This window comes from Epinephelus fuscoguttatus, linkage group LG16 (assembly GCF_011397635.1).
Source record: "Epinephelus fuscoguttatus linkage group LG16, E.fuscoguttatus.final_Chr_v1".
NCBI classification, from domain to species: Eukaryota; Metazoa; Chordata; class Actinopteri; order Perciformes; family Serranidae; genus Epinephelus; species Epinephelus fuscoguttatus.
The window spans coordinates 31,999,778-32,020,239 of NC_064767.1; the positions used below are offsets into that span (position 1 = coordinate 31,999,778).

Consider the following 20,462-nt stretch of genomic DNA (forward strand, 5'->3'; position numbering starts at 1 on the left):
ATAATCTTTAGACAGATAAACAAATTACCCGGGGCCCTCCGGCAGAGAGGGAGCACTCGCTCGGCTAAACATTCATTACCGGCGCTCCCGGAGCTGGTGCCGCGCCGCACAGCCAGCGGGCAACCTTTGGCGTGTTAGGGCTCGGCAAGCAGAAAATAACATGATGGCGAGTTAACCGACCGTGCCATGATAGATGACGCCGCACGCCGGGCTGTTTACGGGCCTATGTCTCAACAATCTGTAATGCTCGGAGCCAGAGAGTGTGTGCTCAGTGAATCATCAGCCAATCTGCGAACACACTAACTGTTCCACTCTGTCCCTGCATTACAAGCAATTAGCCGGTGCTTGAGGGGAAGAAAAGCAAACAACATCCCAGCTGTGTGTGTGTGTGTGTGTGTGTGTGTGTGTGTGTGTGAATCACTTTTTACATGATTCTGACACATTAAGTGGGTGAAATAAACTGGGTGTTATTACCGCCTTTGTTTTTCACAACTGTAATACAGTGGTCAGAGTTATTGTTCCAGTGCGGCTTCAGTCAGTAAAGAAGAAAGATCAGGAAGGAATTTCTCATTTGTGGTGCACAAAAGAAATCCAAACTTCCTGAGCAGCCCCCTGCTGTGGCCTGTACCTGTACAATACACTGCTGCGTGTCTTTCACACACACCAGCAAAAGAAAGCCTGCATGTTTCAGCACTGAAAGGAGTAAGGCCACGTCCACACGAATGTGTTTTCATTTTCAAACTGCATTTTCAAAGTAAAACGATTTCTGTACCATTTCAGAAATGATCTCCATCCTTACTTATATGCTTAAAAACACAAATAACATGACATTCACATGCACTGGGCATGAGCATACAGGGGTTAAAAGGAAGCAGACTGTTTGCTCTGTGGTGGGTTGCTAAATACCAGAAAATATGGAAATGTCAAAAAGTTGGACGAGGGATTTCATTGCGAGAAGGTGGAACTGTTACTGAAAGTAACATGAGAATAAAGCAGTCAAGGTGGCGGAAAACCGATTGGGAGTCGTTAGAAAGCAAATATAGTGACATATCAGAGCAAAACCGGAAGCAGTATTCATTGTCATAGGAAGTCATGGCAACAAGAAAGGAGTATCCACACAAGAGGGATAAAACCACATAAAGTGTGCAGGCCTAGCTATAATGTTTTGACTTGACGAGCTGTTGCTGATGAGACTCTATCGGTGAACAAACGTGTGTCTGCGTCAGTTTCCAAAAGTCTCAGTTGCCGCCCATCCAGACTAAAGGTTATGACACACCAAGCTGATGGTTGGCCATTGGTCAGTTGGGCCATCAGTGAGGGTATGTCGCGTATTGTTAGTTTTGTGGAGTGTTCTTCACCGTTGGCCATAGTCAGCCCATGTTGGCTTTTTTCAGCCAATTCAACATGTTCTTGGAGAAGCCCATTGGTGAATAAAATCTCTGATTGGCAGTTCAGCTCAGTGCACAAGAAACAAAATCATAAGTAAAGTAAACAAACAACTAAGTCACTTCTTATCTTACTATATAATGATGAAAATTCTGTCTGTGTCTCTGTTCCACATCTTTCTCCTCACTGACTTGGTCAGTCCATGTGAAATTTGGCACAGTGGTAGAGGGTCATGGGAGGATGCGAATGAAGCAATATTACATCAATTGGGCGCTATAACAACCGATTGAAACTGCAAACTTTGAAAGGGCATATCTCATGCCCCGTATGTCGTAGAGACATGAAACTTTGCACAGAGATGTCTCTCATCATGAGGAACAAATTTGCCTCAAGAACCCATAACTTCCGGTTATATAGATTTTCCGCCATTTTGAATTTTTTGAAAAACACTTAAAATCGATCTCTTCCTAGGAAGTTTGACTGATCCGCATGAAACTTGGTGAATATAATCTAGGGACCAATATCTAAAGTTCCCTCTTGGCAAAAGTTGGAAAACTTCATAAAACTGAGCTTCTATAAGGCAATGAATATTGCGGAGGGCGTGGCTCATCACATAAAGGTGTATAACATCTCAAGGGTTTCACCGATCACCATGCAACTTTGTAGGCATATGACCACACATAATCTGAGGGGACCCCTCCATTATTGACCCAATCAAACAAAATGGGGGCGCTAGAGAGCTAATTTCTTATCTAGGTCTAAAAAAGAAATTTAACTCTAATTGGCAACTGGGTGGCAATATAACAACAGAAAAATGCTTAAAAATGGCTAAAATGGAAGTGGTTCATGATGATTTGTGTTATTCTTCACTGCCACACAGTAAATATTCTTTGCTCTTTCAACACCGGGTTCTGTTGTAAATCTGCTAACTGGTGAACCAGAGTTTGAATCCATCCTGTCGGTCATCTGGTTTCCCTTTTTTAATGACAAATACAGACTGCCGCCGCCTGCTGGTATGGAGAGTTATTTCTCCTCATGCAGGCACAGAACGATGTGCTAGTTGGCTGTTTGCTGTAGGCTTTGCCGTGTGTTCAGGTGCAACCTCTTGGCTAAGACACATGCAATGTGAGGCAACACAACTGCCACTAGTTCTTTGATGGTTAGGTGTGTCTGGGCCTTTAAACACAACCCTAGAGTTTTTAAACCAAAACAGGGTCAGCAGCTTTTTCAAACGTCTCTGTTTAAAGGGGTTTCGAAATGCAGAGTAGTGTGAATGCTAGGCATGAAGACAGCAATAGTTATGTGTTTTAAAAAGTATTAGTGTGGATGTAGCCTAAGACCTTGACAGCTGATTTTACTCCCAGTGTTTGGGAATCTTAACTGCTTCCTGTATTGTCTCTGACGGTCATGGCAGCTTTTTGTCTCCAAATCAAAAGGAGCTGTCTAATGGAAAAACGGGTAACAACAAATCTTGGGAAACTTTGCAGAGCTGGATGGTGAATCTCTCAGTAATCCAGCAAACAGAACAGGAGCAGCGAACACAGGTGGCAGATTGGCCGGAGTTTACAATGCTGGGATGGATTTGAAGCTGAGCAGCAGCCTACGGGGTTTCACTCTCTGAGGACGGAGACAGATCTCTGGCTTTATGAAGATGATGGGGCCCATTGGAACTCTATAAGTGCCGGGATATATATACTGACTGGGTGGACCCACGGCTTAGCGCTCCGAATTAATATTCACAGACACCGCATCCTTCCATCTGTGAAGCGACAGAGGGTAATGTGGATCAAGGACGATAGAGTTGTAGAAATAAAGGATGAGACGTTTATTAAGACACCTGTATTTCAGCTGAGGGAGGAGTGGTGACATTTTGGTTAAAATATGAAGGAATCTGACTTTTAGAAGCAATCAAAACCTATGAATTGGATCAAAAGGGGGCAGGTTTCAGCTCACCTTTAAGACCAGGTCTCTGGCAGAGGGAGATAAGAGGATTCGGTCACACCAGGCGGGACATCTGGTGTTCATGTACTGCTTCCCCTGACTGCTGTCTTCACTGTACGGATAACTGAAGAGACACAAACACAATCGGTAAATAGAAAATACAGACTCAAACATTTATAGTATTTTATACATTTGGTATCCAAATAATGATGAACTTTATTTTCTAGTGAAGTGCTGCACAAGGAACAAGACAAGAGAGGAAGGCCAATAAGGAAGGCAATAAATATGATTTGTATGAATCAACGAGGCACCACAGGAGTAATAAATATGAGACGTCACGTCCTCTGCCTTATCTCAGAGACAGAGATCAAAATGTTTCCCAGAGAAAACAGGAGGACCATAATATGACCGATCATCTGAGTAATCTCTTGTATCAACACACATGGATGGCTCAATCAAAGCAATCTCTCTCTGCCAACTATACAGGTTGTGAGTGTGTGTTTGTGAGAGAGAGGGAGGGAAAAAGAAAAAGAAAGAATGAGAGCGATTTAGTCAGAGTGAGCCAGAGGGAGATTCAGTTGCCCATATGTATAGCTACATCCCTACAGGGTCATCAAAAACAGATTAGGTGCCGCAGCAAATGGCCGTGAGAGATTGTATCTTGGAACAGCAGGGAACAATCGCATGATTTAAGCGCCGGCAGGGCTGGAGTCGGGCGGAGAGCCACGGAGCTGATACAGATTTACATTGTTGAGAATTCAATTTGCGCCTGCGGCTCATCAAACTGCTTCAGATTTACACGCCACCAATCCAATTTGTTTGTCGGCGCTCATCAGGATGTAAGACTGGGCTTACATACTGTAATACCAATCCAATTTGCTCCTTCAGTGCCACACGTGCTAACCGTAGCATAACACAAAGTGCCTCCTCTCTGAGGATGGTGGTGTCCTAATGATAAAATAAACACACACATCAGGCCTTCGATTCATCACACTTGCCAAGCTCTGAAAGCTTAATTGGACTTTGTACTAAGGCAGAATGCATTTCAGAGGCATTTGGTTGTGGTTGCTTTCTATGTATATGTTTGCATTCAAGCCAATGTGGCTGCTACTGGTACTGTTATACCCTTTTCCCACCAAAATTAGCCAAACCAGCTAAAATAGTAAATTGACTCCTTTCCCATTGCCAGGAGACGAGGATGGCTTTCTGTTTTTTTCTGGTGTGTCAAAATTGACATCAGTAGAAAATAGTAGAAAGCAGCATGGAGGGCAGAGAAATGTTGCAGTGGTTACCTCTTCTTTTTTTTATACCAGTCACTTACAAACTCGGTGATGGCTAATTTGGAATGATGCTCGAGGGCTGCTTAGACAGAGACGAATGGAACTGTCGCTGAGGTCACAAAAAGTCACAGTAGTTACCAGCGCACTGTACCCAAGAGAGGCGGAAGTTAGCATGCCCACATGCGTGTCATGTTTCCATCACTGCAAATCAGAGCTGAAGCCGTTAAATATCTGTGACTACTGCAGGGTCTTCTGTCCATGGAATGAATGGTGATTGCAACCTTTCCGATTTAAGACAAAGGCCAGAAGTCAGTGGGGGATTTTTGTCTAGCGGTAAAGGGGCTTTATAGACTGTATAAAAAATGGACGTAGCTACTGTGACCGCACCCATTTTGAAGCCTTTGGGCACTTTGGCCAACGCCATCTTGGACAATATTTGAACAAAAGGTAGAGCTATGGAGGAGTGAGGGGTGGATCTGACTGACAGCATGAGGACACTGTCTGCAGACAGTCACTCAAGGTGGTAGCTCCCTTAAAAATTCATAACATGTTTATTTCTTCTGTACGCAGCATTTAAAATAGGGGTCTGAGAGGACTGACATGCTCTTGGAGCCAGCCTCAAGTAACTTTGAGAGGAACTGCAATAATTTGCACTTTGCATTGGCTTCATTTTTCAGCCCTAGAGATTGCTGCTTTGGTTGGTGCTACAGCTATTGGTACTGCTAGTATTAGCAAAATACTACTACTCCTCTATGTGCTCCCAGCTACCTCACACTAACCAACCTCTACCGGTGAGATTTGTTCTGATGCACATGGTAAAAATCCAACAATGCTGCCAGATTTTTATTTTTCATCTGAACATAAATGATAGACTTGGGTTCACCGGTACCCCAGTGGCCTAGGGGTTAAGTCACAAACTCCTATACTCTAAAATACGACATTAAACTCATAGAGAGCTCAAACAAAGGCACTATCTGTCAGTCAGCATATTACTTTACCAGCAACGAAAACAATTCATTTTTATTTACGACAAGTGCACGCTATACAACTTTGATTCTGTGTCACTGCCCAGTTGTAATGTGAACACGAGGATACTAGTTGTCTCCTTTGTTGCCATATTGCTGCTTGCCTTGTCTTATCTGTCTTGATAAGTGCTCTGTCATTCCTTGAGCTGCAAATTATTTTTACTTATTAACCATGAATTGTAGCTATCCCCAATGTGTTTTGCTGTGGTTTTATGTATTAAGGGTGTATACGTACAGCGCCATTTTGTGCATATTAAGTCATGGATTTTATAAGACGTGCCATTTTATTCTATTTTTGGATTCCTTTTCAACACCAGAAAAATTGAAAATTAGATCCTCCTCCTTGTTGATCAAGGAGCCCTGTCCCTCATAGCAACTGGTGCAATGCAAAACTAAGGTTAATTCTCTCAAACAATGCAGCTGTTACAGTACTGAAAAGGTTCACTGAAAAACTGCCGTACAATGACCAACTTTTAAAACTGTGAACATCTATGTGTGTCGGTGAGGTGGTCTGTGGGTATGGGGTTAAGGCTGGGGCATGAGGTGCCTGCATCTGGCTCTCTCTCTCTCTCTCTCTCTTTCACTCACTCACTCACACACACACACACACACACACACAGCCGCCCCACCAGGTGTACAAACAGACCTGCAGAAAGCTACTTAGAGAAGTTCCCTGCCTCCAATTAGCATGAATAGCACTTAAACCATGGGGGAAATGCATGGGGGTTTTGGTATGCTAATCAAAGAGCTAAAGAAGTGATCCTGGGATAAAAGAGAGCATGAAGAATAGGATGAGTGAAACAGAGATAGACAGGGAGGCAGAAGAGAGGGGATAAAGACGGATCAGGCAGAAAGAGGCAAAGTGAGGGTGGAAAAGAGCAAAGTCTTCAAAGGGCTTGTGGAGCTGCTCCACTTCAGGGTGGCCTCAATGCTCCTGCTTCCTGAGGGACGGTCCATGGCCTCAAACAGCCTGTGAACAATCCTCCTATCAGGGACTCTGTTATAGCTTTATTGACTAACAAGCCTGGGGTCATTTTGGTGTTAAAGAGATTGAGAGAAAATCGAGTTTTCCCCCTCACCTCCTTCAAACAATGAACTCCCGCCTGATAGCAAACTTCCCCGAGCACTTCAACAACAAAACTTTGCTATCGTTCAGTCATTTTTGATGACAGCCAGCCATTGTAAACGCTGATTAAAAATACTTAACAATGGCCATTAAAGGGCCATTCTGCATCCCCGTGTGTGCAGGTATAGGTTGTTCCCCTTTCTGTTTTACCGCACCCTCCGCTGGCTCCAATAGAGATAACAAGTCTTAATGCAACAGCAAACAGTGGAATGGCGCGCTGGGGCCAAAGTGATTAATGTGTCCGATTAGCGAGCTCACAAACTTATCGGGGAAGGTAAACGGTCCGAGAGGGCGTGTGGGCTGGAGGCCGTCAGCTCATATCAGACCCTTATTGCCCACAGCAAGACTAATTACACTAATTAATGGGCCAAGCTGATAACTCCAACAATTGTGTACCTGTATAGGAGGGGAAGCTGCACTTCAAGGTATCCACATACACACACACACACACACACACACACACACACACACATATATATATACATACAGAATGAACATGCAAACAGTCACTTATTGTACACTGCATTACCAACTCCAGGTCCCAGGGCTGATATGTTACACTCCAAATAATAACTGTATTTTTAGAATGCAGAGAGATGTAAAAAAGGGAAAAGAACAAATATAATTACAAAATGCAGCTATGACAGACAGTAAGGGTTGATTCATTAAAGATTTCAGCAAGATAATCTTCACAAATCGCTTTTATGATATTTGAGGCGTAAATGCAATAGCCACAAGTTAAAGCTAACAATAGGCCTTAAATGGACTACACTATGGTCACATGACTTCAGTGCCACTGCCACAACGAGGCTGTAAAGCCATGTTCATTATGATGACATTCTGTAGTTTCATTTTGCCACTTGTTAGCAACCGCCAACATGAAAATCACTTAAGCTTGTGTCCACCACAGACCGTATTTCAGACTTCCTACCAAAAACCATAAAAGCAAAAAAACAAAAACAAAACACTGATCTCAAGATGAGGGAACCAGAAGTGCACAAATACTAACTCATTTCCAGGTTTTAGGACTCCTGCACCGCTCTATTTCAGATGAATTAGATGACATATTGTCACTTTGTCCCAATTAAGATGCTACTGAAACAAACGTATTCTGTTACAGTTTAAGATCCTTTGGGCATATAGGAATTACATATACGTCTCACTTCCTGCACTTAATTAATGCACCTGCGCACCAGATGTTTTGATTTTTATTCATATACTGTATGTCATGTGCATAGTTTGGTTTAGACTGAGACAATCTGTCTTAGATTGAAGGTCATCTACTACAATGCCACAACACATTAAAATGAAAATATGCCCATCTTAGTCATCTTCATTTCATACAGGTTATTCCTATGATCCAAGACAGTCACTACAACAGAATAAAGCTCATTTAAAGCTCAGCAAGTGTTGCTCCAAACTGGAAAAATGCCAGGAACACCACAGAAAACAACAAATTGCCATTACATTTTTGTATAAAAAATGTTTTGCTGTCCCGTAACTTTTAACTGGCGGAGATTGCTCAAGTTGCAGTTTGACTGACGTATTTTATCATTTCCAAGTATATTGATTGCAAGTGCTTGAGAAAGTACAAAAGTAGCAGAGCTAAAAAGATCTGCATAATTCTGCCACTGCCTTTAAATACATTCTCCTTTCAAGATGCCACGCTCAAGAGATAAATATTTTTTTTTACAGTAAATAATAACCTTACATGCTACGAGGTGAAAAAATGTAAATAAGTCTGAGACATCTGACTGTCCTCAGTGTTGTATAATGACAATGACACTGAAATATCTGTCTTGGTTGCCGGTGTATACAGTTCTTTTGTTTAGTTTTGTTTTGTTTTTTTACAGCGATTACCTCTTGAGTAAAGTCGACATAAGAATATGGCATTCCTTGCTTGTTCCTCCATTCTTTTGTGTTGCTGACCACATCCCAGATGATACATGTATGTGCAGTGGCACATCCAGACCTTCTAGCACCCATTGAGAGCTCATTCATTCATGCTTGGTTTGGGGTTTAATGTTTGACTTGGCTGCTGACACATTACTCATATGTGTTCCGGTTGGTTTCAGCTTGTTTGTCTTGCAACAGTAAAACTGCCGAGGTGAGCAAAGGCCCCACCTACAGTGTGTCACTCTGCCTCACCTAGCAGAGGGAGAGGCTGTTGTGACATGTATTACTGTACTACACAAGCTACCGTATTGACACACAATTTATCTGAATAATGGTTAAAATGAGATGACGTTAACAACAAAAATCTGTGTGTAAAATATACCCTAAGATTTTGTTGGTAGGCCAGAACCTGCATCCTTAGAACGGGACTGGCATGGACCCAGATCTCCTTCTCCCACATTCTCTTATCTTTGCATCAAAAGCTATTACCTTGTTCTACATAATGACAAATAAGTGACAAGCCAAACAGCGGGCTATTTGGGTGCTTAGTGTTTCATGAGGGCAATATAAACTTGGGAATACAGGCAGGGCAGGAAGCCAAAGATAAGAGTCATAGTGACATGAGGTCAAGGGTGGTGAAGAGCATCGTGGGATGTTGGCATAGCCACTGGCAGGCTGGGATTGGCTAAAAAGTCAGAAACTGTGGGTTTCCAATGACTCGCTGCCTCTGTGTTTGTTTGCCGTTGTCAGGGGAGGCTTGGCAAAACACAACACACACATACACACACACAGATTCAAAAAGATCAGCCAAATGCTATCAATAAAGCTGAATGTTTGCTTCAGTTTGTAGAGCTGGGAGGCTCGCAGGCACAACATTGGCATAGTGCAGTACAAACAGAGTGAAATGCCATCAGTAGCTCATGGCTGTCAGCCTGCTGGGGTTCAGCTATGACATGTTCTGCCTTTTGCTGCTCTAAATGAAGACAAGAAGACACAGATGGCATCCATTTCATCCTCCCCGCATTAAGATTGGTTTGAACAAAGCCTCCCTCTCAGTGGCATCATCTCAGACGAGAGGCAATGACACATGACAGTGGACAATCTTCGGCTATTATCGCCACAATGGCCCCTCATCATTTTCACAGGCTCTCTAGTAGTTAGAATGATGGATGTGCTGATGGTTGTAAAACAATGTTCCTGTTCAGTAGATCAGCTTGTAACGCTGAGTCCTATGGTCGCACTGAGACAACACACATACAGTGGCTCAGACGCAGTGCTTTAACCAAACATTGTCGTAAAAAGTACATCTGTGGTGCTCCTTAAATGGAGTCACACGCCTTCGCCTCAGTATAGCATGGCTGTTCACAGCGCCGAGAACAAGTCGCCTGTTCATGTAGGATGCAAACAGCGGGGCTATAGGACTAATGTATGCACAGTCAAACACACAGATACACATCCAGAGAGGGTGACATCATTCGTTCAGGCCTTCAGAGGCCAGGGGTGTTGTGTGAAGAGTGTTATTCACAGAACAAAGACAGTTACTGTATACAGGAGAGCCATCTGTGTGAGCACTTCCTATGAGCTCAAAACGAGTCTCAAGGAATTCTCCACTAGTCTGACAATTCTCTCATATGTACTTATTAGCAGTTATTGAGGACCTGGCAGGGAGCCATTTGTGTCACTTTACCAAAGTTTCTCTCTCATCTGAAGGGCAAAGTCATCCTGCCTGGCACCAGCTCTCAAACCTCCCCCTTCTTCGTTTCATGAACCTGTGAACATTGTAGCTTTCCCTTAGCAGGCAAGTCATTCTTTGGCTTGTCCTCACAGCAGCTTTGGGAAATGTACGCTAACGTGCCAAGGTTGGTCCCTGGGTGCTTCCCAAACAGTGAAGACACAACTGTTTATCAGTTTCTGCCTCCTCACTGGCCTCACCTCCTGACCTCCGGGCCATGCTCTGCTCCTCTGCTTCTTTCCATGTCTAGACTTGACAAACACAGATACATGGGACTGGAGCCATGCTGTAGCCTTCAACACCTATCCATCGTTCTGTCCATATGTACTTAAAGAGAGGTTTGACCAAGCAATGGAATTAATGTAATTTAGAAAAAGGGCCAAAGAAATAAGTATGTTTGTTGCACTGATACAGCTTTTTATTTTTAGTCGTTCCAGCAGCATTCTGTTGGTCGGTTCACCACTTTGATCCAGCCAGAAATATCTCAACAACTACTGGATGGATTGGCAGGAATAAGTTGTACTAGATAAGTTTAGAAGTTGAGCTGTCTGACTGGGGAGTACTGAACATATGACTGGATAAATGAGACTTGGATTATACTGCATGACTTGTGTGAGAGTTTATAAATGGATGTTTCGATACAGTTGTTAAACTGTTGTTAAACATGGACCCCTTTTACTTCAGTTCATTCACTGTGGAGGTATGCAAGTAGACTGATTACAAATTCAACGTAACATGGATAGAGTAACTGATATACAAATGGTCATTTGGGGGGTGAAGTATTCTTGTTTTTACCATTTTGTAACCATGTTTGAAATAAGTGTTTTCACTTTAACATGTCATCAGTTGAATTGGTGTGTGCACAGATCCATAAATAAATCAAATGGAAAAGAAAAAACAAAACAAACATGACCACAAGGACTGTATACATGGTGTGTGCACTATGGCTGCACATAAACACCATCAGCAGTAAACAATTACACTGTACATCAGGGCTTTAACAATTACACTGTATCACTTAACTGCTTCAATGTAGCAGTCGTGAGATAAGTGCCTTGCTCAAACACACTGCAGCAGTAGTTGACGAAGGGAGATTCTGTGCCTACATCTTCAGAGCTGGCCAGGACACTTAAATTTCCATGCTATGCTCTCCCTCCAAAGATACATCCTCAGACATCCATGAAAATGCATTCATAGCAAGCTGTAGTGTTTTTAGTGTCACTACAAGCACCCAGATGTTATGTACTGGATGTATCTGTACCTTAGCTCCTCTCCCACTTTACAAACAGACCCATGGGACAACCACAGCACTTTTTCCATCTTTCCTCCTACCAGCGTTGCAGAACTTCTATACCATCGCCATGCTCTGAAATCACTCATAATTTGTCCATTGATGAAGTTGTACCGTTGGTCTGATGTCACTCAAAATCTCCCTCAAAGCCCATTCCCTGTAACCATGTTACAGGCAGAATACATTCTTCCACTGCTCCCTCATTGTCCACTGCATTTCCTCCTAAAGCTGGGGTCCCGATTCAATTTTTGCATCGATCTTGTGCAAAAAAAGGGCAGAGAAATCAGATCAGAGGAGAGTACTAAAAGCTTTCCCCTAAATCAATCAAAATACATGAATAAGTTACTGGTGCCTTAGTATGTTTTAGGGGATATTACCTTAGTTATGCCATTTCAAATATGAAATCAAAAGTACCATAATGTATAATAAAACTTACCATTATTTTCAGTCAAATGCAGCCTGTGCAAAAGTAATGACCTAATGGCTTGCTGCAGTGCCGTGCATTAAACAACGGAGAAACTGTGTCTAAATAAATGTTTGGTTTCGATTAATAGACTCATTTATTCTCGCTCAGTACACTGGTTGAGAAAACTAGTACCCATACACGGGCTCCTGTGTAAGGGTGTGTGATGAGTCGTCCCGCAGCAGCCGACTGGCTCCAGGTCCAACTGTGACAAGGCCCGGGTAAATTCCTCACCCCCGTGCAAAAGTACTTAGACTTGTCATGGCCAACTTTGACAGACGACTTTTTGAGAGTAAAGAGATATGCATTTTACAGCTCGCAGCCTCTGCAGCGCTGCAGGGGTAAGAATTCATGTGCATATGTGTTGGGACAGAGATGTATGCCAAAACTGGATGTCCATTCAAAAAAATGAAAGGGAGCTGCCGGCCAGGGATGCTTCAGCTGTAGTTACCTGGTAAAACTAGAAAGCTAGAGATCCACTTTTCTGCACTGAGCCTACTGCCACATGTACATTAGTCACTTTGTGTCATCCAATCCTTAGTTCAACCTTGACAGCATGTCTCATTTGGTGACAACTTCCGATCCACCAACGGACAACAGACAGAATCAACTTGCAGATTAAATGTTTATGACTAGTAATGATTTATAGATTTGAACAAAAGTGAGCCTTGAGCGTGCATGTGTGTGTGTGTGTGTATGTGTGTGTGTGTGTGTGTGTGTGTGTGTGTGTCAGTGAGGGAGTGTTCTGATGGCCTGCATTAAAAAGAGTAATAACCTCACAGATGGTGAGGGGCTGGTCCGGAGCAGGCTATGTGATGGAGAACAATCGTTGAGGCTTGATTGCTCAAGGAGCACAAGGCAGACCTGACAGGGGGAGGGGTACCAGTATATGTGTGTGGGGTGTGTGTATGTGTGAAGTGGGAGGAGGGGGTTGTTTAAGTTTAACTAGGCCACTGCTACCCATTACAAGGCTGACAATGATGTGGTTTGTCGCGCGCACGGAGTAGATCAAATCAAATTTCATATGCTGCTCCCGGGTTTCATCTATTTGATTCATCATCACCTCAAGTATGTGGAAATCATTTGTATTCTTCCATAGCAGCACATTCATTCCTCCCTGTGGAGAGATGATTCAGTATTATATGGATAGGTGCAAAAGTCAGCCAGTGTAAAAGGACAATAAATCCACCTGTCACTTATGCAAAGTGATGTAAATGGGGTCCCTGATTAAGACACAGAGTCATTTAAAAAACAGGGACTGGCAGAACCTTGACACATGCACTCTCTCTCTCTCACACACACACACACACACACACACACACACACACACACACACACAATTTCAATCTCACACTCAAAGCACACACACACACACATACGCTTTGATAGTGCTATGTATCTCAAGCCCACTCTCTCTCTCTCACACACACTAAAATCCCCCGCCGCCCTGCGCCTGCCACTAGAGCAGTTTATCAAGTAATTATTGTTTGATTACAGCGTTTCATTATCTGCACTGATTGAGTCACAACCGACGGCAAAGGTCAAGCGCCATTAACGCGCTGCTCCCGAAACATATTTCCGCGCCGGCCGCGTGTTTGCCCTCCCTCTCCTCTGAAAGGGCTAATTGCAAATGCATTTGTTTGAGGAAGAGGAGAGGAGACCACCCGCTCCAGTCTCCCCCAAGTCCCACTGAGACGGAATATCAATGCTGCCCAAAGCGTTCGCACATACATACACACACACACACACACACACATAGGAAAAAACATGCACATGGGAGCAGTTTGGGACCATATCCAATCATACTTAACAACTGATACCCATCAAACACAGATCCAACAGCTTTCATAAAACCATTTTGGACAATAAGCGGGTGATTGACTCCATCTGATTTTACATATTAATAATGAGTCCTGATGGCCAAGATCTGGTCAGCATTTACCAACATGTGATGTACCCTGTGGGGGAAAACTAGAGCCTTAGTTAACTCTGTTTAAGTTGTTGTCTTTGTTCTGTCATTGTGTCCCTGTCGAGTGAAAACCATCTCTGAATTATGAATTTCTTAAATTATCTATCTTCCGTTATAATTTGATGACAGTGATTTATACAAAATAAACCATTAAAAAAATCTTTCAAAAAATGTGTTGTGACAAAAGCTGAAGAGTGTATTTCTTAGCTCATGAAAAGTTAATGATTTTGAAGAAACAGATCTACATACAGGGTTCTTCTGCCACTGGGGCTTAAATTGAATTAAATGTTCTCCTCTATCTTCTTAATTTTTGTTTGCCATTTAATTATCTTCTAAATTATCTGTTTTTCTTACTTTATTCAGCATGTCAGAACATTTTATTTGGGTGAATACATATTCTTTTAGAAAATGTTTCCATGGGGGCGTCGGTGGCTTAGTGGTAGAGCAGGCGCCCCATGTACAAGGCTGTTGCCGCAGCGGCCCGGGTTCGACTCCAGTTTGTGGCCCTTTGCTGCATGTCACTCCCCCTCTCTCTCCCCCTTCACGCTTGTCTGTCCTATCCATTAAAGGCTAAAAATGCCCCCAAAAATGTCTTTAAAAAAAAAAAAAAAGAAAGAATTTAATCAGATTGTCAACTTGCAAGACAAAAAGACTAAGGGGCCTATTTTTGTAGTGGTGATCTGACCTTGTAATTCGCTCTTCCTGCACCATGAAGAGACCTCTCAGAACCATCTGAGATCTGTTTCTAACAGGACATCATTCTGCTGCTCATCAAATGATTTTGTCAACAAGAGCAATCTAAATACTTGGCCCAAATGTAGAGCAATAACAGAGTAATAAACCATGGATCTTTATTCAGCTTCACCTAGCCCTTTTGCAGTTTGCGCTGCAGCACATTCATGAAGGTGTGCTTGGAGATGTCCACACAATGTGCTCAACCAAACCTTGCTGCTTTGCACATTACTACTAATAGGGCCCTAAGAGTCTAAAGCCACTTTAGCAGCTCTATGAGGTTGTAATACTCACTGAGCAGAAAACCACACTGCTAGATGAGGAGATCACCAACATTCACAAAGATCATGCACAAAGATCTGTATCAGACTGCATGAAGATGCCAAAAAATATGACAACTTCATGGAGGCACTACAGGAAAAGCCAGGGAATAACTAAAGTCAGTAGGATTCATCCTCTGGGGACCATGAAAGGTCTAAATATCATGCTGATCCATTAAACATTGGTTGACATTGCCATACCAGGAGCCACACTGCCTAGTGGCTAAAAACACTTGATATCATGGCAGAAATGACAGAAAGTAGCACTTTATCCGAGAGTAGCATAGTGTTGAAGACATTAGTAGTGTGAATGCATGTGTGTAAAACAGCTCCATACCTGGGTGGGAAAGAGATCTCCAGTTCATGCAGCCGATCCTTGAACACCGACAGCTCTTTGTCGTACTCTAAAAGCTGGGGAAAGAAAACAAAAATGTTAATGAGGGGAGAGAGACGTTTAAATGATTATTATTTATTACAATTTTGATCAAGGGAAAGTTAACTGAGCCTGAATGCTCTTTTCCAGCTCTGCCATTCTTTGCTATTATTTGGTACAAACACTCTCCACTGAGCAGTTAGAGGTCCTTTTGAGCAGGTTTGTGGTTATGAATATGGTCCAAACAGTGTGAATTTAGACTCCAGACTCTAAATTTGTCTCCCAAACAAACAGACACATGCCAAGATAATTCAAGGACAATTTGAAGTCTCCTTTGATTCAGACAGTTCAATCTGATATCTGATATTATCTGAACCTAGAAGTCTCTTCCATCATCAGGCCTCAGTGAGGGATGGATGAGAATAATACAAACAAGAATTTACAAGAGTAGATATTGTCTTTGGATTCATTTAGTTATCTCCATGTTCCCAAAGCTGGTTAAAATTGACAGCAGTTGACCAGTGGTGTGTGTGTGTGTTACCAGCCCTGTCCTACTGGGGGTCTATCTCTCCACACCGACACTGCATCCACACACTCTTCATCAATCATGTCTCCTCACCCAGCTGTACTCACTCACTAGAGTGTACACACACACGTCCCCCAATTTCCCCCCTTTCACAAAACCCATAAATCATTAGTGAAAAGTGCAATTAGCGGCTCCTTGTACACATTAATTATCTGGGAGATGAACAGGTAGCTCGGGCACCTGCATGACTGCCTCCGTGAGAGACTGACAGCGACGTTTCCCAGCAACCCCGCAGGACCTCGCGCTAGCCCCACCCTTTCCTTTCAGACAGGAAGACATGGCGATGAAGCCGAGACATGTTTGTTTAGTAGTAAATTGGGCTATTGTACATGTTTCAAACAGCGGGCTACAATTATGGCCTGATGAAGACCTCATCCTAGATGGTATGAGTCTGACAGCGGTTGTATAGGCAGCTTGACGTTAATGACATTACATTGGTGTATTACATGCAGCAGTATGTTGATGCCTACATGATGAAATGGCAACGGAGATGACGCAGTGCACATGGGTAATATTTGGAAGGACGTCCTCACAAAGTGGGGACATGGGAGGAGGGATATTATTATATCAGCAGAAGGTAACTACAGTCTTCCATCTACACTGACATATTTATGTTGTGCATGTATGACCATGAATGCATTGTTTGTCTTCATGGCACTGTTGAGAGCACATGTATAAAAAAGCCAAAGTCCAGGATGTGCCTTCAAGATGACGCCCTGTGTGTTTGTGTGTATGTGTGATTATGTGTCAGTGGTGTAGAACAGTGGCCATTACTTGCAGGCAGAGGGGCCTCCCAGACGGAGTCTCAGTGGTTCAGGAGGGCAGATGTGCTGCATTCATCAAACTCACACTGCCGGGGTCACAGGAGAGACTCACACACTGTGAATGAGGGATGGCTGAGCAGGGGATGCAACCCCACGCTCCACTGTACAGCCCGTCTCACCATCCAACCATTGATACCTTCCTCTAGTGTGTGTGTGTGTGTGTGTGTGTGTGTGTGTGTGTGTGTGTGTGTGTGTGTGTGTGTGTGTGTGTGTGTGTGTGTGTGCTGCAGCCTGACTGATACTGGATTAATGTCGCCAAAACAAATACTGATAATTGAGAGTGAAAATAAATCTGATGATTCTCTGTGAAATTTAAACTAAAAAATTAGATAGATGCTAATATTTGATCCCAGCCCCTCTTTGTTACTGTTGCTATGCCTGTCAAGCTTTCTACGATAACAGTGGCAGATTTAACACTTGAAAATATCCAACTTTTTTTTTTTTTTTAAACAATGAATTCCTGATTTGAAAACACAACTGTCACTAGCAGAATTTATTTGCTGCAAGCTGGCCTATGAAGCTAATGTTAGCTTAGTGGACTACCTAGCAGAGTTTGTTGACATCAGGTCTCCAGTTGAGTTTTAATGTTTCAAACTGACTTGTCTTTAAACAAGAACTACATACAAGACTCTTAAATATTCACTTCATGGCTATGTGCATGATATTGTTAAAGATTAAGGCTAAATTTATATATGCAAGGCAAAATTCAGCATCCTTATTAGTGATGATTCATGCAGTAGACATGGTAATAAAGAAACAACGTTGTTCTTTTATCACAGTGTACAGCTAGTTCGTGGATTAGTTAGTGGATTTGTGGTTGATATAATCGGGAAAAAAATATATGATCTGGCTAATATTTAATTGTAGCGTAACCCTGCTTGGCTCAGGCCCACAGGAAATGCACCAGGCTTAAGCCAAATTTCGTTGTGGCCAAACAGTGAGTTTATATCTATCACGTGATGCCATGTGGCATTGATGATTTTTTTGGTGATTTTTTTTTTTCATAAACTTACATGGTGAAAAGACATCTGTAAATCAGTGGATGCATTTTTTTTTGAGTGTCACAATCTCTGCACAATGACCCATTTCACTATCAGACTATGATCCATTTGGTCCAGTAACATTTGGAAAGTCTCGAGGAGGCACATAATCGAATCATTTTATCCCCAATCAAGTTAGCAGAGCGTTTACCAGAAGTAGTTGGCTCGGCAGGTGGAAGCCTCTAATGCGGCTGCTCTACCGGCGATACAGTGCAGAAGCAGCGTAAAACAATTGGGTAATTTTATATGCAGTAGTTGAACCTTTTTGGCTTCATGCACCCCTGAACAGCTTTCACAGGAATGAATGGGGCCCAACCTAAAATGCTGTGTCCACTTCTATTTATAGATCCACAGTTTGGGTGCTTAGTTTACATACTGGTACACCTGCAGTGAAATGCCACTGGGTTTAGTTTTTATGTGAGGTAGTGAGCTAGTTAGCTGGACATTCTTTTCACATTTGCTCTTGTACTGTTAGTTTTGGGGAAGGTCAAAAAAGCAACCACCATCCAAACTCTTTATACGGAGTATTACTCTCACTAGCACCATGCATGGAAAAATCAAAAGCTTGACAGGCCTATCACGCCCAGTTTCGGTTGCTAAGCTATGACTGGACTACCGCTGTTGAGCACAAGGGTTTAGCAAGTAGTGAATTATGTATTGACCAATAGTAAGTTTTTACCGCAAACTTTTAAAATTTGCCACAACATTTAATGAGGGGACATTTTGCAGATGGAAAATAAACTTGTCAATGATCTTTTGTGGACACCATTATAATGATGACATGGATTCTGAATTACCTCAAGCATATGTTTGGCATTTCTGCACTGAAATGTCTTGTTAATTGTTGGCCTTCCAAAACACAGATACTGATATATATGCCCTACTGTGAAACATAGCATGGAGGAAAAAAATGTTTTGAGGTTTAAGTTTGTGTAAGAGTATATTGAGCAATGCATGCTCATACTGGTATAACGTAAATGCTGAAATCAATAATTGTTGGCTTTCTATGTGTACACGTTAATCATGTTCACAGGTGTGAGTCTGTTTGTTTGAGTTAAAGCACTTCTGATTATATGTGTGTGACAGTTTAAACAGGGGATGAGCAACATATGGCTGTGTGTATCAACGGAGTGTGTGTCTTAAGTGAATGTTGAGTAATGCATTCAGGTGAATGAAAAGCCCTGCAGCAACAAATTTCACACTACATTTCATTCCAGGTCAATTAAGCATAATGCTCTGCTGCTCTGCCAGGTCAGTGGTTAAAAAAACTGCTTATATTGGTTCAAGGCCTCATGACATTATAGAGCCAGGAGTAGTTTGTCAACCAGAAATGACCTTGGGAGTTGTGTAGGATGTGGTGCGAGATGATGCAGCTCCGGCAATATCACTGAGGGAAAAAGATGAAGAAGTGTCTGGATAAAAACTACCCTGTCATGAGCTCAAATTTCTGACTTTGCTTGGACGATCAGCACACTCTTAAATCAGAGTGGCAGTGATAGTTAAGAGGCAGGAAGTTGAGGGGGGGGTAAAAAAAAAAGGGACTACGAGGTCTTTGGCCCCCAACTGTCCCTCTCACTGTGCTGACCACCTGTAATTGTGCTTTGATTTACGCGTTGTCAAATATCCCCTGTGACAACACCTGCTGCCATTAAAACCCATCAATAAATGTTGGGGTGAGAGGTCATTTAATTTGATTTTTACACCTTGCACTTGGCTTTCATTGCAGGGGCCATATTTTTCCTTCTTTTTATGGGATCTTCATTATTTTGTGTGGAAAAGCGATAAACTGTCACTGGCAGGGGGGGTGGCCGATTGGTGTTGAGAGGGACCAACCCAAACAAAACATACCATGACAGTGCACTGCACCTCTGCACACTCGTTTTCATGTTATGTCATGAAAAGAAATAAAGACAAAATATAAACGTCAAAAAACAAACACCAACTTCCACCATTTGGACACAATTTTAGCTTTGTTTCCCCACTCAGAAGCTTTGTTAGAAGAACTACACAATGACCGAAAATAGGTTGAAAATAGTCACATAGATGCAATAAAGCCAACTGCACATTTATGCTATCTATTCTGATATGGCCATGTAAGCAGTCAATTCTTTCCTGAACCATTCAAAACAGTGGCGAGCTAAACAAAGAGACAACCAGGGACAACATCAGTTTATATAAATCCTATAAGGTCAGATTTCATTTAGCAGGGCCTCTGTATTGCCACTTAAGAGCTTTGGCAGGTAAAAAATGAAAAAACTTGAGCGGCATTTGTTCTTTATTCTTTTATGTCCCCTCATGTTGAAAATGTCCCCGGGCTTTTGAGTAATGCCGAGGACTACGCTGCCAGCATGACAAGGAGAGGCAAGCCAGACAGAAAGGTTCATCACTTATTACGGCTAGTACACAAACGCACCCTCCTCTCCTGGTCCCCCATCTGCCGACACCACACTGATAAAGTTACAATAAAGAGATACTGAA

The 20,462-nt window shown here is 42.5% G+C and overlaps 1 protein-coding gene across 2 annotated transcripts in view; it reads right to left on the reverse strand.

Annotated features, from left to right (window-relative positions):
- The window catches only part of LOC125903575 (inositol polyphosphate-5-phosphatase A), a 165,047-nt gene that overhangs the window by 4,998 nt on the left and 139,587 nt on the right, over positions 1-20,462 (reverse strand). For both annotated transcript variants that reach the window (XM_049600571.1, XM_049600572.1), the window contains exons 12-13: positions 15,499-15,572; positions 3,340-3,451 (exon numbers count right to left, since the gene is read on the reverse strand). In XM_049600571.1, the coding sequence (XP_049456528.1) occupies positions 3,340-3,451; positions 15,499-15,572 (186 nt within the window). The remainder of the gene's footprint in view (positions 1-3,339; positions 3,452-15,498; positions 15,573-20,462) is intronic.